Source organism: Perissodus microlepis, chromosome 4, assembly GCF_051167445.1.
Source record: "Perissodus microlepis isolate ML-2025 ecotype Zambia chromosome 4, ASM5116744v1, whole genome shotgun sequence".
Lineage (NCBI taxonomy): Eukaryota > Metazoa > Chordata > Actinopteri > Cichliformes > Cichlidae > Perissodus > Perissodus microlepis.
In genome coordinates, this window is record NC_140464.1 from 7903281 (window position 1) to 7922110 (window position 18830).

Below are 18830 nucleotides of genomic sequence, written 5' to 3' on the forward strand. Positions count from 1 at the left end.
TGATTGCTCTTCATAGATTGGTTGCGATGAGTGGTTATTTGAGTGGCTGTTGCCTTTCACACAGCTTGAAGCAGTCTGGCCACTCTCCTCTGACCTCTGACATCAACAAGCCATTTTCACCCAGAGAACTGCTGCTCACTGGATATTTCCTCTTTATTTTGAACCATTCCCTGTAAACCCTAGAAACAGTTGTGTGGGAAAATCCCTGTAGATCAGCAGTTTCTAAAATACTCACACCAGACTGTCTGGCACCAACAACCAAGTTACATACAAAATCACTTAAATAACTTTTTCTTCTCCATTCTGATGATAAATTTGAACTTCAACAAGTCTACTTGACAATTCTAACAGCTTAAATGCATTGAGTTGTTGCCATGCAATTGGTTGATTAAATAGCTGCATTAAAGAGCGGTTGAACAGATGTATCTAATAAAGTGGCCAGTGAGTAAAGAACAAAAGATGCAAAGGTCCTCTTCAAATTCAAACCTTGGGATTAAACCCCAATCCCCCCCCCCGCCAAAAAAGGTATATTATTTACACACGCTTTAAAGGGGGGTTCTTTATCCTTAGGGGCATCAGGAGATAATTGTTCAATTAAAAATCGCTGTTTTCTTAAAGTTACAGAGCACCAAACCCCAGTCAAACACTACTATTTGCGTATTAGAAATTAAGAGAACATATTAGCTATCACTAGCTTTGCTATAGATATATTGAATGCTCAGTGTTGTCTGGCGTGTTAGTTTTACGCTCTACGATGACGCAGTATTACAAGCTGTCGTCCTTGGATGCTGATTGGACCCGCTGTTGAAGAGGGGTGTGCCCGAGGAGAAACGAGGAAGTGGCGTTTCCCTATTGCAATAACAAAGTTGGAATGTTTAATAACAGCAGATGAGATAGAATAATCTAAAAACGAGCGTTAACCGTTACTGATAGTTAATAAAATGCCGAACTCACAGGTTCTATTCTGGTTATATTACTATTCTGGTTTTATTACTGTTTTTAATACAGTGGAAAGGTCTTCAAGTGGCAGTACTCATACCAGACATGCACTTCACTTTAGATGTTTTTGTTTCATACTATAAGAGAAACATAATTTTTTAGCCTATGTTTTCTCACAAAGTCCGTATGAACTTTAAGTCTGATCTAACTTTTTAATTATCACATGTGGCCCCAAACCCTCGATAGGTATTCATGCTACGTGTGCGGGCAAATGGTTGACACCCCACTTTGATATTTATATTTGCTCCTCTGTGAGCTTTGGTTAAAGGAGCAGCCAGCGAGCAAGAAATAGTGCGCACTGAGCAAGGTCGTTATATTTATTATTTTTCATATTAATGTTATTTATTTATTATGGATGTAGGGGTTGTACCGGCTGAATTTTAGTCTGCCCCACTGCTGTCGGGCTATTGTGTGGATGGATAGAAAGCTGTGCTTATAGGGGGAGGAGGAGGTGAGGGCGAATCGAGCTGATAAGAGAAGTGGCTTATGGCTGGCTGGTGCTCGTAACCCATATATTTTGTTTTTATCGGTAACAAGAGGTTTTGTGGTTCGTGGTACAGGTCAAAATACATCAAACCACCGGAGCTACCGAGAGGACGGTAGCATGATAATCGTGGAGAGGGCCCGTATCTGCATTTTACTGCGCCTACACCGAATCCATTGAGTCGGTTACCAGCGTCCGACATGGGGAAGGAGGTAAATGGTGTTTCGCGGAGCCGGTTTGAGGTGAGTTAATTATTTCCATTAACTGACAGTCACTGAGACACATTTAAAATAGCCGATATAACCGCTACGATCCGGGCCTGCGTGTTGACTGTTGCTATAATTATTATAAAACTGCGCTTATGGGGAGGCTATTGATGCAGCTTCCGCAGTCAGTATTTGGGATTAGGTCAAACACTGTTGTGTTGTTCAAGCAACATATAGGCTGTCGAGGCCTGGCGTGGAGAGGACGCACGTCAGTATTTTCCACTAAAGCCGACGTGCTGCTCGCAGCCACTTTCAAGGCATTTTGAGTGCTCTTTAAACGTTGTCCTCGTTTCCCTTTGCGCCGTCAAAACAAAGACAATGAGGCTACACAGAGCACGCCGAGGAAAGCTTCGACACACGTCAACATAATGAGCAGAAGTGGAGGATTTAGTGGTTTCACTTTGAAAAGAAGCTGCTTAAAATTATCCTCATATGCAGGATTGTTATGTTCCCCCCTTCTCTCTTTTGAGACCTTGTTATGTATGCTATATCTATAGCCGCTGCGGCGGTGCTGGCCTCAGTCTGCTACCTGCACCCGGTGTTAGCACAAAATATCTGAAAATAGTGCCGAGCTATTACAGTGTAACACACATCATAACCTATACTCGTCTCAAAAGGCCCATATGTACGCTGTCTACCTACAGTGTCGTTGTTGGGGGTTTTTTTTCCCCCAATGCAAGGCTATTACCATAAACTTTGTGTCGCAGCCGCGCAAGCGTAGCTCAATATTTTGGTGCGAACTTGTATACAAACAAATGTATCCGGCCACTGACATTGGCCTGTATCGCCCGAGCATTTGATGTTGTTTAATCCCCAGCTAGCGTGGGATTTGTGTGTGTGGTTTTATTTATTTTTAACGGTGAACAGCTGACGACTCAAAGGACTCAGGCCGTTACCTTCTGGCCCGACAGCTGCGGAGGAGCTGCTGTTTAAAGGTATCTGGATTTAGGAGAGGGGAGAAGCGGAAATGGCGACGTTTTGCCTTCAAGATAAAAGTGTTTCTATTTTTCGAACATTCTGTAGTTAAGGTTTTGTGTGTTGTTGTTGTTGTTTTGTGTAGTTCACAAATTTATGTACTTGGTTTTTTTCTTGAATTTCTTCAAGACATTTGATCTATTATAGCACCAATTCACAGCAACAGTTGCCTCAGGGCACTTTTATATTGTAAGGTAAAGAGCTTCAAATTTTTTTAAGAAACCCCAACGATAATATGACCACCAATGAGGGAGCACTTGGTGGGAAGGAAACACTGAATTTTAACGGGAAGAAACCTCTGACAGAACCATGCTCGGGGAGGGACAGCCATCCACTGTGACCAGTTGTGGGAGCAGAGAGAGATGGCAGAAAAGGCAAACTATGGGAGATAAGCTGAATTTAATAATTACCAACATGTAGTTGTGGTGTATGGACACATGGAGGGTGAAAAGAAATGAGTGAAGAGGAAATGGTCAGTGCATCATGGGAAGCCACCCAGCAGCCTAAGCCTGTTGGAGTATAATTGTTACAGGAGCTGGAACAAAATGCTACATAAGCATAACAATGTACTATGAAGGCTTTAAGATATGACTGGGCCTAATTATTTTACATTTTGTGTATGAGGAAGATTTAAAACCTGATTCTAGATTTAACAAGAAGCGAATAAATATATATATATGTATATATATATATATATATATATATATATATATATATATACATACATACATACATACATACATACATACATACATACATACATACATACATACATACATACATACATACATACATACATAATTAAATCTGATTTTTAGGAAGTAAATAAATCTGGGTATCGACATATCAGCCAGCAGTATGAAAATGGATGTTTTCATTGCTTATTAACTTTTAAGCAGTCTATTCAAAACACTAGATAATAACTTAAAGTGAAGATGCCGCTGGACTTTGCACCAGCAAATGATTAGCCGTGATATGATCAGTTGGGGGCATCAGCTACTACTGTTCCATCAGATCCCATTGAACATACAAGTTGTTTTTGGGTGTTTCAAGGAACCAATGCCAATCATGACAATATTAGATGCTGAGTGACAAACTGAGTCCAAAGTTACATGTTTGTCATCCAGAAGACTGCAGTTTGTGTCCTGTTTGTTCTTACCCACTATGTGAAGGGGTCCACTAAGACAAGCTAAGATAAGATGTGATGTAATTATTTAGCCAGGATTTGGGGAAATTCTTCAGTTACAACAGTTAAAAAAACTAAAGTAAATGTAACAGAAATAGGAATATGTATCTAAAATAAACCTGGTATCTTGATAAGGTAAAGACTAATCTGAAATATAAATGCACATGTTAAAGAAAAATAAGTATAGTTTTAAATATTTACAAAATACTTATAAATAGAATATATAACAAAATATTTTCAGATCAACAACCATTTATATGTGGCAAGCATGATGTGTCATATTTGTTCCTATAACCTCATGCCATTGCCAAAGGACACTTAATGTATCTCTGTGAGACTCTAGCTGTTGACATACTGCAGTCTTTGACCCCTTGGGAATGGGGAAGGGCTGGGATTCTGCAAAAAGGATCGAGACTGTTTTAAACAATGAAGCTGCTCAGCTGGACAAACTATGTGAAGATTTGTAAATTACAGCTGTTGTTTTTTTGTTTTTGACTTTTTAAAGTGGTTTGTGGTGGTGCAACATTTAGGACTGTCATCTCAAAGTGAGAAGGCCCTGGGTTCTGTGTGGAATTTGCTCGTTTGCCCCCGTGGCTCACAGATACTGCAGGTCAGAGTAATGGAAGTTGGGTTAATTGGTCATTCTAAATTGGCGATAGGAGTGTGGTCACACTGTGGCAGGGATCGACAGCGTCTGCCACTGTCAGTTGATGATATTGGCCAAGTAATGTATCAGTATGATATGATATGATATGAGCTAAACAAAGCCTTTGTTGTTTACTAACCTAGGATTATAATTCCAAGCAAATTTAACAAATGATATGCTCAGTAGTTTTTAGGTTTTGATGGTTAGTTATAAGAAGCTTGAAACCAAATATGCTGGCTGGTAAGTCATCAAAAATGCAGTCTGCCAGTGAGTGTTTTATTTTGAAAGGTAAGGAAGGAAGTTGTGTTAAATACACAGCTCTGCTGCAAGCACTGAGCTGTTGCACTTTTATTTTGTTAACAAAAGACCACCCAACAGACTGGAAAAATAGATACTTAAATGGCCACTCATTGTATTCACTAATTAGAAAGAGTATGTAAACAACTATTTTGGAGGTTTAAACTGGTTTAAATTTCTGACCTTAAACAGGTTCCTTGACTTCACCATATTTAGTTGTGCCTAATTCAATCAGTGCATGTATGCAATAATAACCTAAAAGTCAAATATAAGCCCCTCCTATCGATCAAACGACCAGGATTTAATTATTTATTGCCAGGAAGGAACATTTACACATTTCCTAAAAATAAAATTACCCTTTGCCTCTGCAGTGGTTTACTACAAACTACAGAACACCCAGCTTGTTTTTGTTTGTTTGTTTGTTTGTTTGTTTTAACCCCCTGAATTACTGTTTATAACTGAGCAGTGGACAAAACATAATGGTCACATTCATACTGCATCATTTTATGGTAGATTACAAAAGGGTACTGTGTATGTACTGTTGACCACGGACATCTGCTTCTTTTGAAACGGCCCTGGATTATTTGGCCAGAAAGAAACGCTCTGGAAGGCGTGCTGTCAGAGTCAATTTGCCCCAAATCCAAACAGCAAATGTCTGTCCCTTCTTACTCCCTCAAAATTTTACACGTCTGCGCTGGCAGGCAGCCCCCGCATACAGCTGTGTGTGTGTGTGTGTGTGTGTGTGTGTGTGTGTAGCCTGAGAAATGTTTGTGTTTTTATCAGAAAGACATAGAACAGCTTTGACCCCAAGATGCCTTATTTGTGTGTTTCGTAAAGATCCAGGCCTCAATTTCAACTGGCAGACGTGACAGTCTGTTTTTGTGAGTTGATGAATGGGTTTATGTGCACGTCCCTCAAAATCTGAAGCTATTGTGTGGCTTCAGGATAAACACCAATAATCAAAATAGAACTCTGTTGGGACCTTTAAATCATTCCCTTTGTTAAAACGGGGTAAATAAATCTTTCTTTTTGGAATTGGTGGTGTTTGTTTCTATCAAGTAGTGCAAATAAGAATTGACAAACACCTTGTTGATCTTGTCATAAATCTTTTACCTCATGTAATTAACATGTGCCTTCTGCCACATTTTATTTACAAGCCAGATCCACCCCTGGTATAAATGTTTTGTTTTCTGAATCTTTGGAGAAAAATGGATTGAGCCAGATGTTACTTTATTCATCCTGTTGTGATTGAGTACGTGTTTCCAAGGACCATTGTCTCAACATCTTGCATTCAGTGATTTAGCACAGTATAATTTCCCACAAATTATGGGAACCCTAAATTCCTCAGTAAGAAGGGTGTGTGTAGCTGGGACTCAATAAATGCAAATTTATTGTCTCTTTGTTTACTGTGACTTTTTTTCTCTGAATTAGACTCAAATTTGTGCTCACACAGCATGCAGTTATTTGTGTGGAAACCCATTAGCTGTTTGCTGAAGCTCAAATTATTTGTCTTAGAGTCGCAAAAGATATATGGTACTGTAACCAATTCCAGTTTAAAGTTTCAGTACTTACTGTTTTGAACACTGGGTCTTACTCAATAGCACGTATACTAAGACGGATATGCATGCAGGAAAGATAAGATGAAAGCATAGGCCATCGCAGCCTTGTAGTTGACAGTACAAAGTCCCACCTCGCTGTGGCCTGTGTTGGTTTATCTTCTGTCACCCTTCGTGTTTTCTGGGAATTGACATTGAATCCATCTCAGCTGATGAGATTACGATCTTTTATCCTTGCTTATGTGTTGGGGCTGTCCTTGAGTGAGGAGAGGGGATGAAAGGGGCCCCAGCCACTTTGTGATAGCCTCCAGGACTGATATTATCTTCTCCACCCTTTTAGATGTTCACAAATAGTGACGAGGCAGTCATCAATAAGAAGTTGCCTAAAGAGCTGTTGCTAAGGTGAGTGACATTTTGATGTACTTTAACTTACTTGCAGTTTTTTTTTGTTGTTGTTTTTTGAGGAAAGCAAAATTTGCATGTTGAAATTTCCGCAGTCACATTCATGACTTTACTACGGCACAAAATCATACTCAAAGGCAGCACCTCCATCCTCTGTGTGTTACCCTAACACACGCAAATATTGTGTGTCTCACAATCATATCATTTATGTTCACTTGCCCTTTTTAAACAAAGATTCCAAACACTAGGATGCCAGTTTCTCTTGGCTCTACACACCCACTGCTCAACCAGTGCTAAAAGCATAATTACAAACAGGTGCTCGTGGTTATAAAACTTTTAAATTGATTTGAGAGAAAAAAAAAGGGGGGGGCGCTCACAAGCCTCTTAGCAAACAGAAAATGAAGGCCATAACTCAAACCTCGGCCTTGCCAGCCAAGCTGTCTGTGTTGCGGCTGCTGACTCTGTGCTGCTTGGCCTGGTGCAGTGCTGTGATTTGTGAGGCTGGCAGACTGCTGCAACTCACTGCATCCCTGCTTCAACCCCAATTCAGTTTTTTGCTGCATTGTAGGATCCTCTAATCGGTATCCAACTATATTCCTTAGAAAGAAATGCTTTCCCCGTCAGGACCTCACTTTAAGAAAACATATCTGTTCTGCAAGCAGGGAAATGTATTTTGATGACAGTAAAAGCAATATTAGCTGATTTAGTCAACACCACTCTGCTGTTAGGGGAAGCACACACAGGGTTGCGTTGAGGGCAGTAAAGAGGAAGCTTCTGGCAGCGGGGATCATGGTCTCTAAACCGTCCCTGTCTGTCTTCTAGAATCTTCTCCTTTCTGGATGTGGTGACACTCTGTCGCTGTGCCCAGGTCTCACGGGTGAGTCTGTGTTCACAAGGTGTGCGTGTGTGGTTTCAGTTATAGTATGTGTTCTGCGTGTGCATGCTAAATAACTCAGAATTTCTGTCCACTCCCCTCCGCACCCTGCTTTTAGTCCTGGAATGTTCTGGCCTTGGATGGCAGCAACTGGCAACGAATCGACCTCTTTGACTTTCAGAGGGACATTGAAGTTGGTTCATTTCATTATATCTTATTACTAACAGATGCGATCATAAATGTTTGCAACTCCAAATATTAAAAACGAAATCATGCTTCAAATTTGACCCATCTGCCCTTCATGGTAGTCTTCTTACGCAGAACTGTGCCCCTTAAAGTGCAGTTGCTATGTTTTTTGGGCCCTGCCTGGAAGTTCCACTTTTATCACCTTCATTGGATCTTCAGCTTGCAGTTTGTTTGGATCTCCTTGGGTGTATCAATAACCATCTATGGCCCTAGGTTTGAGCCCATCCCAGTATCAACATAGTTTTAATTGTGAAGAAGATGATGAAGTCAGAGACTAATTTGATGAGCAGGATGGTTTGTGGGTGAAAACTGTTTGGGTATGGTGTAAAACTGCATTTTTAGTACCACAGTTCAGGTTATTTCAGTCATATGTCCTCCATAGAACAGCTCTGGGGAATAGTAGAACTCCACTTTGACAGTCCAACCCTGCAAGATGAATTCTCAACCCCATCAATGTGTAAAAAATAATAAATAAATAATGACCAGTATGCTCCTGGTTGTACTCCCCTTATAAGCAGCCATGGTCTGTGAGTCACAGAACAATTTCTAACCACCAGAACACATTAATGCTGTGTCAGTTTTGAGATCCACAGAGAAATCGCAGATATGCAGTTTATACGAACGTGACCTGCGATGAACTCTAAGAGACCAATGTAAAAATGGCTGGGAGGCTTTCTAGTGCAATGAGCCAAATGTAAACCATGTGTGTCATCTTTGTTTGTTTTAGGTGGAGTCTGTGAACTTTATGATCGCAGCTTATATGTCACTTTATACTCGGTACTTTAAAGGTGCTGTAGAAACAAATACAGCAGAAAGAGTATGTTTCTTTTTGTTGCAGGGTCGAGTGGTGGAGAATATTTCAAAGCGATGTGGGGGATTCCTTAGGAAGCTGAGCCTGCGGGGTTGCCTGGGTGTGGGTGACAGTGCCCTGAGGTGAGTTTAGTGAGGACCTCGCCTAATTGAAATTCTCATACTAGTTCAGACCCTGAGGGGAGATAATGAGAGAAGTGCAGAATGACTGATATCACACAAATGTTTCTCTTTCTCTCTCTCTCTTTAGGACTTTCTCACAGAACTGCAGGAATATTGAGGTGCTTAATCTGAACGGTTGCACCAAGATCACAGACAGGTATAGTAACAGTCCATGCAGCAGTGCGGTTAATGTATCTAACATATCATAATACACTTTTTATCACTGTATTGTTCTTCTGCAGCACGTGTAATAGCCTCAGTAAGTTTTGTCCAAAGCTAAAGCACCTGGACCTCGCCTCGTGTACCTCCATCACCAACCTTTCACTCAAAGCTCTCAGGTATGCCCAGTTGTTATTTTGATATACTGTTTTTCCACTAATTTTAAAGCACATATATCAAAGTGAACCTGTTATGTCTGTTCTTTTTTGTCCCTCTCAAACATAATATTACAGTGGTGAATACCTTCTATTAAATGTGACCATTTAGCTGAGTTCCAGAATAAATATATGAAGCTGGAAATTAGCTTAATAAGTCCCCTTCAATCCTATGTACCACTTGTTGGCTATGATTCATTTTTTTCTTTTTAAACCTACACAAGTCACAGAAGAGATACGAATAATGTGAGAAGATTTCAATTTTGTTATGCATTTAACATTTCCCCTAATTGTCATTGCACCTTTCATCCTTTGCAAGTTTCCGCTGCTCACCCTTTTCTTTGTTCTATTTCTCAGTGAGGGTTGTCCTTTGCTGGAGCAGCTGAACATTTCCTGGTGTGATCAAGTCACGAAGGATGGCATCCAGGCCCTGGTGCGCTCCTGCCCTGGTCTCAAATGTCTTTTCCTCAAGGGCTGCACCCAGGTACACATGTGATTATGTTATAATAAGTTGCTGGCAATTTCATTCTGTGTAACGTTTTATTGAACACATTAGAAACCTTTTTTTTTTCCTTTCAGTTTCAAAGTAGCGACTTCTTAGGTGCTCTGTTTTCTATCAGTCAACACTGTAGTGAATAGGGTCCACTTTAATCTTAGACTTGTCATCTTCACTTTCACTAGTTCTTCTTATTTATTGCAAGAAAAAGTGGCAGCTGCACACATAAAAGAAAAATTTTCCCGTGCAACAAAGCATACCATCAGGGACAGACATTGGATTAAAAAAAAAAACCCAATAAATAAATAAAAAGAACAGTCTGCGCTGATTTAGACTTTTTCTCTTATGAAATTCCTTATTGAGATATCAGTTTTCTTTCCCAATGCTTCCCAATCTTTTCCACAGCTAGAAGACGAGGCCCTAAAGCATATCGGAGCTCATTGTCCGGAATTGGTCACATTGAACTTGCAGACATGCTCAGTAAGTACATTTAACAAGAGTAGAAGAAACACAGAACACGGACATCCAGACCCTAAAGCCTGCTCACACAATCCAGTTAGTCCCCTCTGCATCTCTTTCTCGTCTCATATCTCGTCTTTGATTTTTGTCATCGTTTCACTATAGCCTTCTTTTTGTTTTCTTTTTGTTTTCTTTTTCTAAGCAAGCTTTCTTTTACCTGTTCTTAACATGTATCTTATGAGTTTTCTAAAACAGCACCTACCAAAATAAAAAACTCAAATGTGTTACTTTTAATAATTTTACAACAATATCGACAGTAGTAGAAAGACACCATATCAATTGTTAAAACTAATTTTTAAAAATGGATGCTCTTTATGAATTTGATTAAATATTTCTTGACGGTTGTGGTGGGTAAATGCTCAAATGGAAAAGAGGGTAATTAAAAATAAAAACAGAACTAGGTTAAATACAAACTGTTTGTATTTAACCTAGTAAATAAAGAGCATCCCAAAGAAAGTGATGCTTTCATATTAATATGAAGTTGACGCTTTGATATTATTCTGCTTTTCGTTATAGTTTGTATAACTGATTTTGGACACAGGGTTGTACACTGTTTGCTTTTGCACATCTACCAGAGAGCACAACACAGAGTTTTGCCTGGCATGTTATTACATTTCACAGTGGATGTTGATTTGATTCACTTCCCTCATACACAAACACGTACTGTGTCTTTCTGTGAGCAGCAGATCACAGATGAGGGGCTCATCACAATTTGCCGGGGTTGTCACCGCCTGCAGTCTCTGTGTGTGTCAGGTTGTGGCAACATCACAGATGCCATCTTGCATGCTCTGGGACAGAACTGCCCCCGCCTCAGGTGACGTCACACACCTACACATCAAACTTTGTTCTGAGTTTTGTGAGAAACTGCAAAATATTTAATTTGTTTTACATAAAAATCCAACTAATCTTTGTTTCAAGAGTGTTTATCCTGGCTGTCTGATGTTCGGGAGACTGTTCGTATGCTTTCAAATTCCAAAAAGAAAGACCTGAATTCTCATTTTAAGCTTAAAGATTGCAGGATTGAGGTAATGGAATGGAAATAAAAGATATTACACTGACCCGTCTGCAGTACAGATATCTTGAGGCCTGTGACTGTAGAGCCAGTTACCTTTTAAGTGTGAAAGAACTCAAAATTTTGGACTCTAAGTGATCCTTCAACTGTATAACTCTTCATTGTGTTCCTCCTTTTAGAATATTAGAAGTGGCTCGCTGCTCTCAGCTTACAGACGTGGGCTTCACTACATTAGCAAGGGTGAGTGTGGTGCCTGCCTCTTGGTTGCATTGCAGATAAATGGCAAGCAGAACTTTGGATCCAACAAAATCCTTTAAAATGTATAAATCCATAGTGATTATGCAATCTCTTTTCTTCTCTGTTATTTCTCTCTATAGAATTGTCACGAGCTTGAGAAGATGGATTTAGAAGAATGTGTGCAGGTAAATAAACAATATGGTATATAATGGTTGAACTGTTTTCCCCTTTTCTTCACTTAAGCGAATTGTGTTTCTTTCACTTTTGCATCAGATCACAGATGGAACACTCATCCAGTTATCTATCCACTGCCCCCGTTTGCAAGTCCTGGTAAGTGTGTGCTTGTCACTCAAACATATTTTGCTCCTGCAGCATTTTCAAGCATAATGTCATGGCTGTTTTCATAGACAGTTTAGTAATAGAGCATCATTATTGGTACCACAATGTTTCTGCAGAGTCTGTCCCACTGTGAGCTGATTACTGATGATGGCATCAGACACCTCGGCAGCGGCCCCTGTGCTCACGACCGTCTGGAGGTGATAGAGCTGGACAACTGCCCCCTGATCACAGATGCCTCACTGGAGCACCTGAAGAGTTGCCATAGTCTGGATCGCATCGAGCTCTATGACTGCCAGCAGATCACTCGCGCCGGTATTAAGAGACTAAGGGTGAGTTGTGTGGGCTACGAGTAATGAGTAAGTGCTTGTTCAGTTGCAGAATGTATGGTAAACACGAATTGTACTGCTGATGTAAATGTATTCAGTTTCTTTTTGACCCTATACTGAATAAATCTTACCACACTTGTGAAAAAAACAATTTTCATAGGACTGTAAGCAGCCCTGTGGGGAAAAAACCCTAAATACATCCTTACTGCTTCTTCTTGAGTAAATAGCAGCCGGGTGTTGCTAGTCAAATGCACCTGTTTAACTGATCATCAGCAAATGTGACCCCCACTATGAAAGCAGATGTTTCATAGTAGAGTTCATAGTGATGTTTCATGGTATTTCCAGGAGTGGACGTTCCAGTCAATTTTCACTAAGATTACACGATGCAAAGAAAACCCAAGCACTAGATTTCAGACACTGCAGGTCTCAGTAAGCATTTTAAATGTTCATGACAGGACAATTGGGCAGAAATAAGAAACACTAAACAGACATGGCTCGTTTGGAAGGTTTGCCAGTAGAAAGCCTTTCTCTCTAAAAATAGGCAGCACGGCTTAGGTTTGCAGATTTGCATCTGAATAAATCACAAGGCATCTGGAAGAATTTCAGATAAGATCAGCGTGAGCATGTATGGTGGAAACAAAGTACTGCATATTAGCAGTATGTAACTTTTAAACATTTTGCAGCCACAGGATCTGGGCACCTTGCAACCATTGAGTTGACCATGAACTCCTCTGTATACCAACATATTCTAGAGTCAAATGTGAGGCCATCTGTCCAAAAGCTAACTCTGAGCTGAAACTGGGTCATGCAGCAGGACAATGATCCCAAGCACAGCAGCAAGTCTACAACAGAATGGCTGAAAAAGAAAAGAATCAAGGTGTTGCAAAGGCACAGCCAAAGTCCAGACGTAAACCTGACTGAAATGCTGTGGCCGTACTTTAAGCGAGCTGTGCATAAAAAAAGCAGTGTTGTAAAGAAGGGTGTGACGTTCCTCCTCCAACATTCCTCCTCAGCAATGTTAGAGATGAATAAAGTCATCTTGAAAACAACTGATTCAGTTTATTGCTGCTAAAGACGGTTCAACAATTTATTGAATCATGGGATGGGTGTGTAGTTTTTTTACAGGATTTTTTTTTATGTAAAAAACAAACAAACAAAAAAACATTTTTTTTTCCACATGATCATTTGTTAAAATCCAAATGTCTGTCTCAGCTAGAGCAGACATTTAACTACCTAGCACAAAGTTTGTGTGGTGTTCATGTTAACCTGTGTGTTGAGTTTTGTCACTGGTGTATGCTCTACCCAGGCACCAGGCTTTGTAAAAAGCATACAGAATATTTCAAGTAGTGGTAACAAGTAAAACAGACAACTCCTGTCGTGTGTAATGTATAAGGAAAAGGACAGCTAAAGACAATGTCTGGACTTGATTCTCCCGACATTGTCCAGAGTTCTTGTGTGAAACCACTATGGATGTTTAGTTGTTTACCTTTGTAAACAATGCTGTGTAGCAAGAGCACAAACACTAACACAAAGGTATTGCATTCTTAGAGTTGCTTTGTCAGTCAAGCCATTTGTCCTTTTACAGAAGAATGCTGAAAATGCAAACTACTATCACTATTGATGTAGGAGGTTAGACTGGTGCTCTCTAACCTTTCCTCCTCATCAGCGTGATCACTAAGTATAGATGTAATGCAGAGGGTGGAATCAGACACACAGATTCATGCATTTTGTCCAAATGAAACTCTGTCTGACTCATCAATCCACCCACATGAAGTGATGAATCAAAACTTAAGCTGTGAAAAACAAACTGTCTCCTTGACAGCAGTGAGTGAACACTCTGTCCAGATCAAGTCAGACTTCACTGAATCCTATGTTAGTCTTTGAATTTGAATGAAAATCAGACATAGCTGTGTCGACAGCAGTTTGACATCATTTTTGATTACTGAAACAAAAATAAACTTGAGGTTTGCAGCAAAGCTATAGCTACTGGTGTACTAAATGTCCCAGAACAGCTTTCCACATATTTGTACGAGCGATTAATACATCTGTTTCTCTCTCGTTTGTGTTTTTACTACAGACTCATCTGCCTAACATCAAAGTGCATGCATACTTCGCTCCTGTCACTCCACCCCCCTCAGTCGGGGGCAGCCGTCAGAGGTTTTGCCGCTGCTGTGTCCTGCTATGATGTAAAGCAAACAGCCCCCTCTTCCCTCTCGCTGTGTCCCTCGTACATGCTCCCTGCAGCCAGTCACTTGACCCCTGACCTGCTCCCCCCCCCACCACTCCTGGCCCCTTGTCACAGACTACATGCTGGTGTGTCCCCCTTTTGGAGCTGCAGAGAGAGGGAGAGAGCCAAACAACACTACAGGGTGTTGGGTAACTTTCCCCAAAACGTTCTTAAATCTTTCCACTGCACACAAACAGAACATATACAATAGGCTTTAATACAAGCTCAAGTGAAGAGACACATTTACACAGATTAACTTTTGGAGGACATTCCTGGGCTGTGTTCAGTGGACACACCAGTATTACAAAGAAGTTTTATGTTTTAAAAAATGTTATCACCATTAAGGGATTTAACTCGTCATCAAATGAAGTACAACAAAAAATCCTAACGAATGAGTCCGGCTCTTCAAACGGAAAACCATTACAGCTTTTTACTTATCAAGCACTTTGAGCTTTTAAACATGGCTGAAAGATCCCAGTCAAACTCCCAAACACAATTCCCTTAGTGTTTACAGGTCAACTCAACAGCTACCTCTAGATGGGAACTGCACTTGAGTACGACCAGTGTTCGCTTGGTTCTACAGGCTGTTTATTTCAAAAGAGGGGCAGCGATGTAGCCACCTAACTGCCAACATCCCCACAAGAATGCAGCAGAAACTTTGATTTTTTTTTTATGTTATTTTATTAAGAATACTTGCAGCTATTTGCACTTACAATAAAGCAATGATGAGACACTTTACAAAACCGGCATCTCAAAATTGAAGACTACTAACAACACACACACACATAAATAAAAAAAATCCTCAATTAACGCATACACTGCGCTTGCAGCGAATATGCCCTCACCTCTCTCTGTCTCTCTCTGTTACAATCAGAAGCTTCAATATAGTGCAGAGGAAAAATAAAAAAGAAGACAAAGTTTAATATTTTTCTAAAAATGGACAATTAAGGCTTACAAGTGGGGACTTGAGAAGATGCCAAATGTTGCATGTAACACCTCTAGTTTTTTAAAATCTCAATGTAAATACGTGAGGACTGCGCGAGTCAGAGAGTTGAAGCCAGATAAACAGCAACATGATGATATGAGACGGGGCAGAAATTACCGTCGATGAGTCTTTCTGAGGAGTCTCGAGCATGCTTGTTTACGTGCAGATGTGCGTGAGAATATGTGCTGGAGCTTTTGGAGAGTAAAAAAAAAAAGACCCAGTACTCGATATGGAGTGAGACAAACTGATGCTGGCATGTGAAGGCTCATGTCAACAAAAGAAGACGTTAAAAAGATACTTTTTTTTTTTTTTTTTTTTCTTTTCTCTTTTGTCAACAAAAAAGGTCAGACCGCATTAATTCATGGTGTCAGACCAGGACAATGGAAAGGAAAAAGCCAACTGAAAACAATCAAAGTAAAGCTATTTTCAGTTAGTTTGATTTCATTAAGTCGATCTTGTTTTCGTCCTTGATGGTTCCAATGATGAGGAACTGGTGAACCCCACGCAGTGGCGAAAGGATGTGCTTGATGTTGGAGTGGCATCTGCGACTCCTCAACTTCTATGAGGCCTTGCAGGGGACGGAGTGATAGTGTGCTGCACCCTGCCACCTGTGACCTCCTCTGTCTGTCTGGGACCAGTGATGCTGCAGGAGGTTACAACCAGATCAGACTGGTGGAGGAAGTTGACTGAATCTTGAGCGCACAGCTCTGGCCTGCTGACAGATATGATGGAATGATTTTTGTCACAAAAGAGGGCTATAATGGACTTCAGCCCCCTCCCCTGCCCTTTAAAGTATTGGCGCCTTTTCTTATGGATTATCTTGTCCTACACTTGCACCGGCTTCATTCATTATCTTCTGTTCCCTTTTCATTTTATAAATGTGTCTTTTACTGCTTTCTCCTCTACACTATTTTCCTCTGGAGCTTTCTTTGTTTTTCTGTTTTGCTGTGGTTTGGATTCTGCCTGTTTGTGTTTGAAGTCACAAGTTCAGTGTCTCCAAGTTGAGTTTGAGCCCTCTTCCAGTCCTTAGTTTTGATCTGATGGAGTTTGTTTTTATCCAGAGTTTATTGTTAGTTAATGTCCAGAGTGTAGTCTTTGTCCAGGAGAAGTGTTCGCACCAGTGCAATTGTTTGAAATGTTAAATGTTATTTTTTATTTTTTTTAATCTAGGGCTAACGGTCACAATGACGTGTATGTATGACGTACGGTCTGCTTATTGAATGTTTCCATCAAGGAGAAGGACGGAAAGATTTTCTTTTTCCCCCCCATTAAGTGTGCTTTTCTCTTCTTCATTTTTATGCCTTGCTGTTCCAAATGGGATCCGTCCCATAATGCACCTATCCAAATGCTTCAATACAACAAAACCAGGAAAACTCACTGCAAAATTTTGATTACCTGCAAATGTCCCTGTGCTTTGGTTTTGATGTGCTCAGCAACAGGCATCTATCACCCAAAACGCAGAGTGATGATTCTGTTCGGTGTGTCTACGTGCGTGCGATTTGACAGCTATGACAAGCAGGATAATACAAGCCGAGATGAATCCAGTGTAATCCAGTCTGATCTGTTTTGTTTGAATGGGGTTTATGGGGGATTAGAGAAGAACCAAGAGTCAAAATGGTGGAGTAATGTAATGCACTCTGTCACTGTGCTCTGGTTTTAAGACTGTTAACTCAAGGAAAAAGAAAGTCAGGGAATCTAGTCTGTGAGCTGGGATGTCAAACCTGCTTGTCCTCGTCGTGCACCGGTTAAGTCATAAACGCATGCCGACAACATGGACTACAACTAATAGTACTCAACTTGCTCCTGAAGCATTTATATATGTACAAAAGAAATGACTTGTCATCTATTTTTTTTTTTTTTTTTTTTTTTTTTTTTTTTTTTCCTTCTTTTTTCATGGTACAGAAATACACTACAGGCTCTACACAGCAAAACACCAGACTTATTTTCCCTTACAGTAAACACCTTGTGTGTGCGTGTGTCAGATCTTCCACCAGTTTACACAGAAGTCGAGCTGTTACGCTCTGGGTCCGTTTGTTTGATCCTAAACACTGGAGTAAGGTTGTGGATAAGGACAGAGGCAGAGGGCAACAGGTGAACTTACAAGTGTGTGTTCAGGGTAGATTGGCACCTGAGATATTTAAACAAAAAAAAGTTTTGACAATGACTGTAGTTAAATTACTGTAAATCTCTTTTTTCTTTTTTTTTTCTTTTTTTACAATTAACCGATTATAAATGAATATGTACGTATGAATGAATAAATATATACCTATATTATTAAGAGTTGTTTGGACCTTGTTCTCACTTTGTGGTTAATGGTGGTTTATCATTGCAGCAGTAGATGGCAGCAATGAGCCACTCTCCTCTCTGCTGCTATGATTTCAGCTCTCAGCTCATTTCAGGATCCAGTTCTGAATCAGTTATTCAATAAGTAATTGACTTGCTTCAGTTAGGAAGAAAACTGGTTAAATTAGAAGTCCCAGACTGGAATATATAATTATTATTAATATAATTTTTTTAAATTCTTTTTTTTTTCTTCAGCTACGTGTCAAATGGGAGTAAATGTGGCTGTCGTAAAGGAAAAATGCAGGTGGTATTGATTTCAATCATAATGGAAAACGTGTGCCAAAATGCACAAAAACCCTGAAACTGAAATAAAATTAATCCTTCTCTGATTTTTAAATATCTACCAATACCCCTGCACTCCTAACATGACGTGCTGTAAAGTCTCTTCCAAACATGGAAAAGCCTTACAGCAAAAAGCAAACATTTGAAATATGAACAATACTTTTTGTGTTTAGCATAGCATTAATACATGTCTAAATTTATTTCTTGAATTCTTGTAATGTTAGTGTGACTAGAGATGAATCCAAAGACATAAGTTCTTCCTGTATGCTTTAATTAATTTGTCAGGTATTCATATATACATGTAACTCCTCAGGCTGTTAAGGGATGAGCAAATCCATTTCTTAACATGTCTACAATACCATTTCTACAATATATTAAAAAACAGTTATCTAAAGACTTAGGTCAGGCTACCAGAGCCTCAAAGTCAGTGACAGACTTTAAAAAGGTCTGATTGTATCCTTTATTCTAGATCGAGCTTATTATAAAAGTATTTTAATCACAAATGCAGATAAGCAGTTGGGTATAGTGAAAAACATTGTCACATTGGTGACTGTGGGTTCAAATGTGAGCTCACAACATACTGCATGCAAAGTCATGCAGCTATGTTTGTTTGCACTTACATTCAGATGTCTGAGGTGGAGGAGCAGATGAACAATCTGTATCAATTTAATGCGATGGAAAGAGCTGCAGCCCTGGTCCTGTAGCTGCACCATGACGACCGCTGTCAGGACTGGGATCTGTCCTCCGCCGCATGGGACTCATTTTGTTCCTCTCATCCTCCCATTGT

At 40.0% G+C, this 18830-nt stretch overlaps 1 protein-coding gene across 3 annotated transcripts; it reads left to right on the plus strand.

Moving 5' to 3' along the window:
- Positions 1-1193: 1193 nt before the first annotated feature.
- fbxl20 (F-box and leucine-rich repeat protein 20) lies at positions 1194-17696 on the plus strand. Of its 3 annotated transcripts, none has more exons than XM_084925387.1 (16): positions 1194-1306; positions 1560-1725; positions 6750-6811; positions 7634-7688; positions 7804-7878; positions 8770-8864; positions 8992-9060; positions 9146-9241; positions 9635-9761; positions 10179-10253; positions 10976-11106; positions 11484-11544; positions 11682-11726; positions 11815-11871; positions 11997-12209; positions 14284-17696. In XM_084925387.1, exons 2-16 carry the CDS (start codon positions 1684-1686, stop codon positions 14389-14391), a joined length of 1311 nt encoding a protein of 436 aa, XP_084781513.1. In that variant the 5' UTR covers positions 1194-1306; positions 1560-1683; the 3' UTR covers positions 14392-17696. The 3 variants fall into 3 exon arrangements, with proteins under 3 accessions (XP_084781513.1, XP_084781514.1, XP_084781512.1); XM_084925388.1 differs by lacking the exon at positions 1194-1306 and adding an exon at positions 1352-1450; XM_084925386.1 differs by lacking the exon at positions 1194-1306 and having other exon boundaries at positions 1363-1725.
- Positions 17697-18830: the final 1134 nt, after the last annotated feature.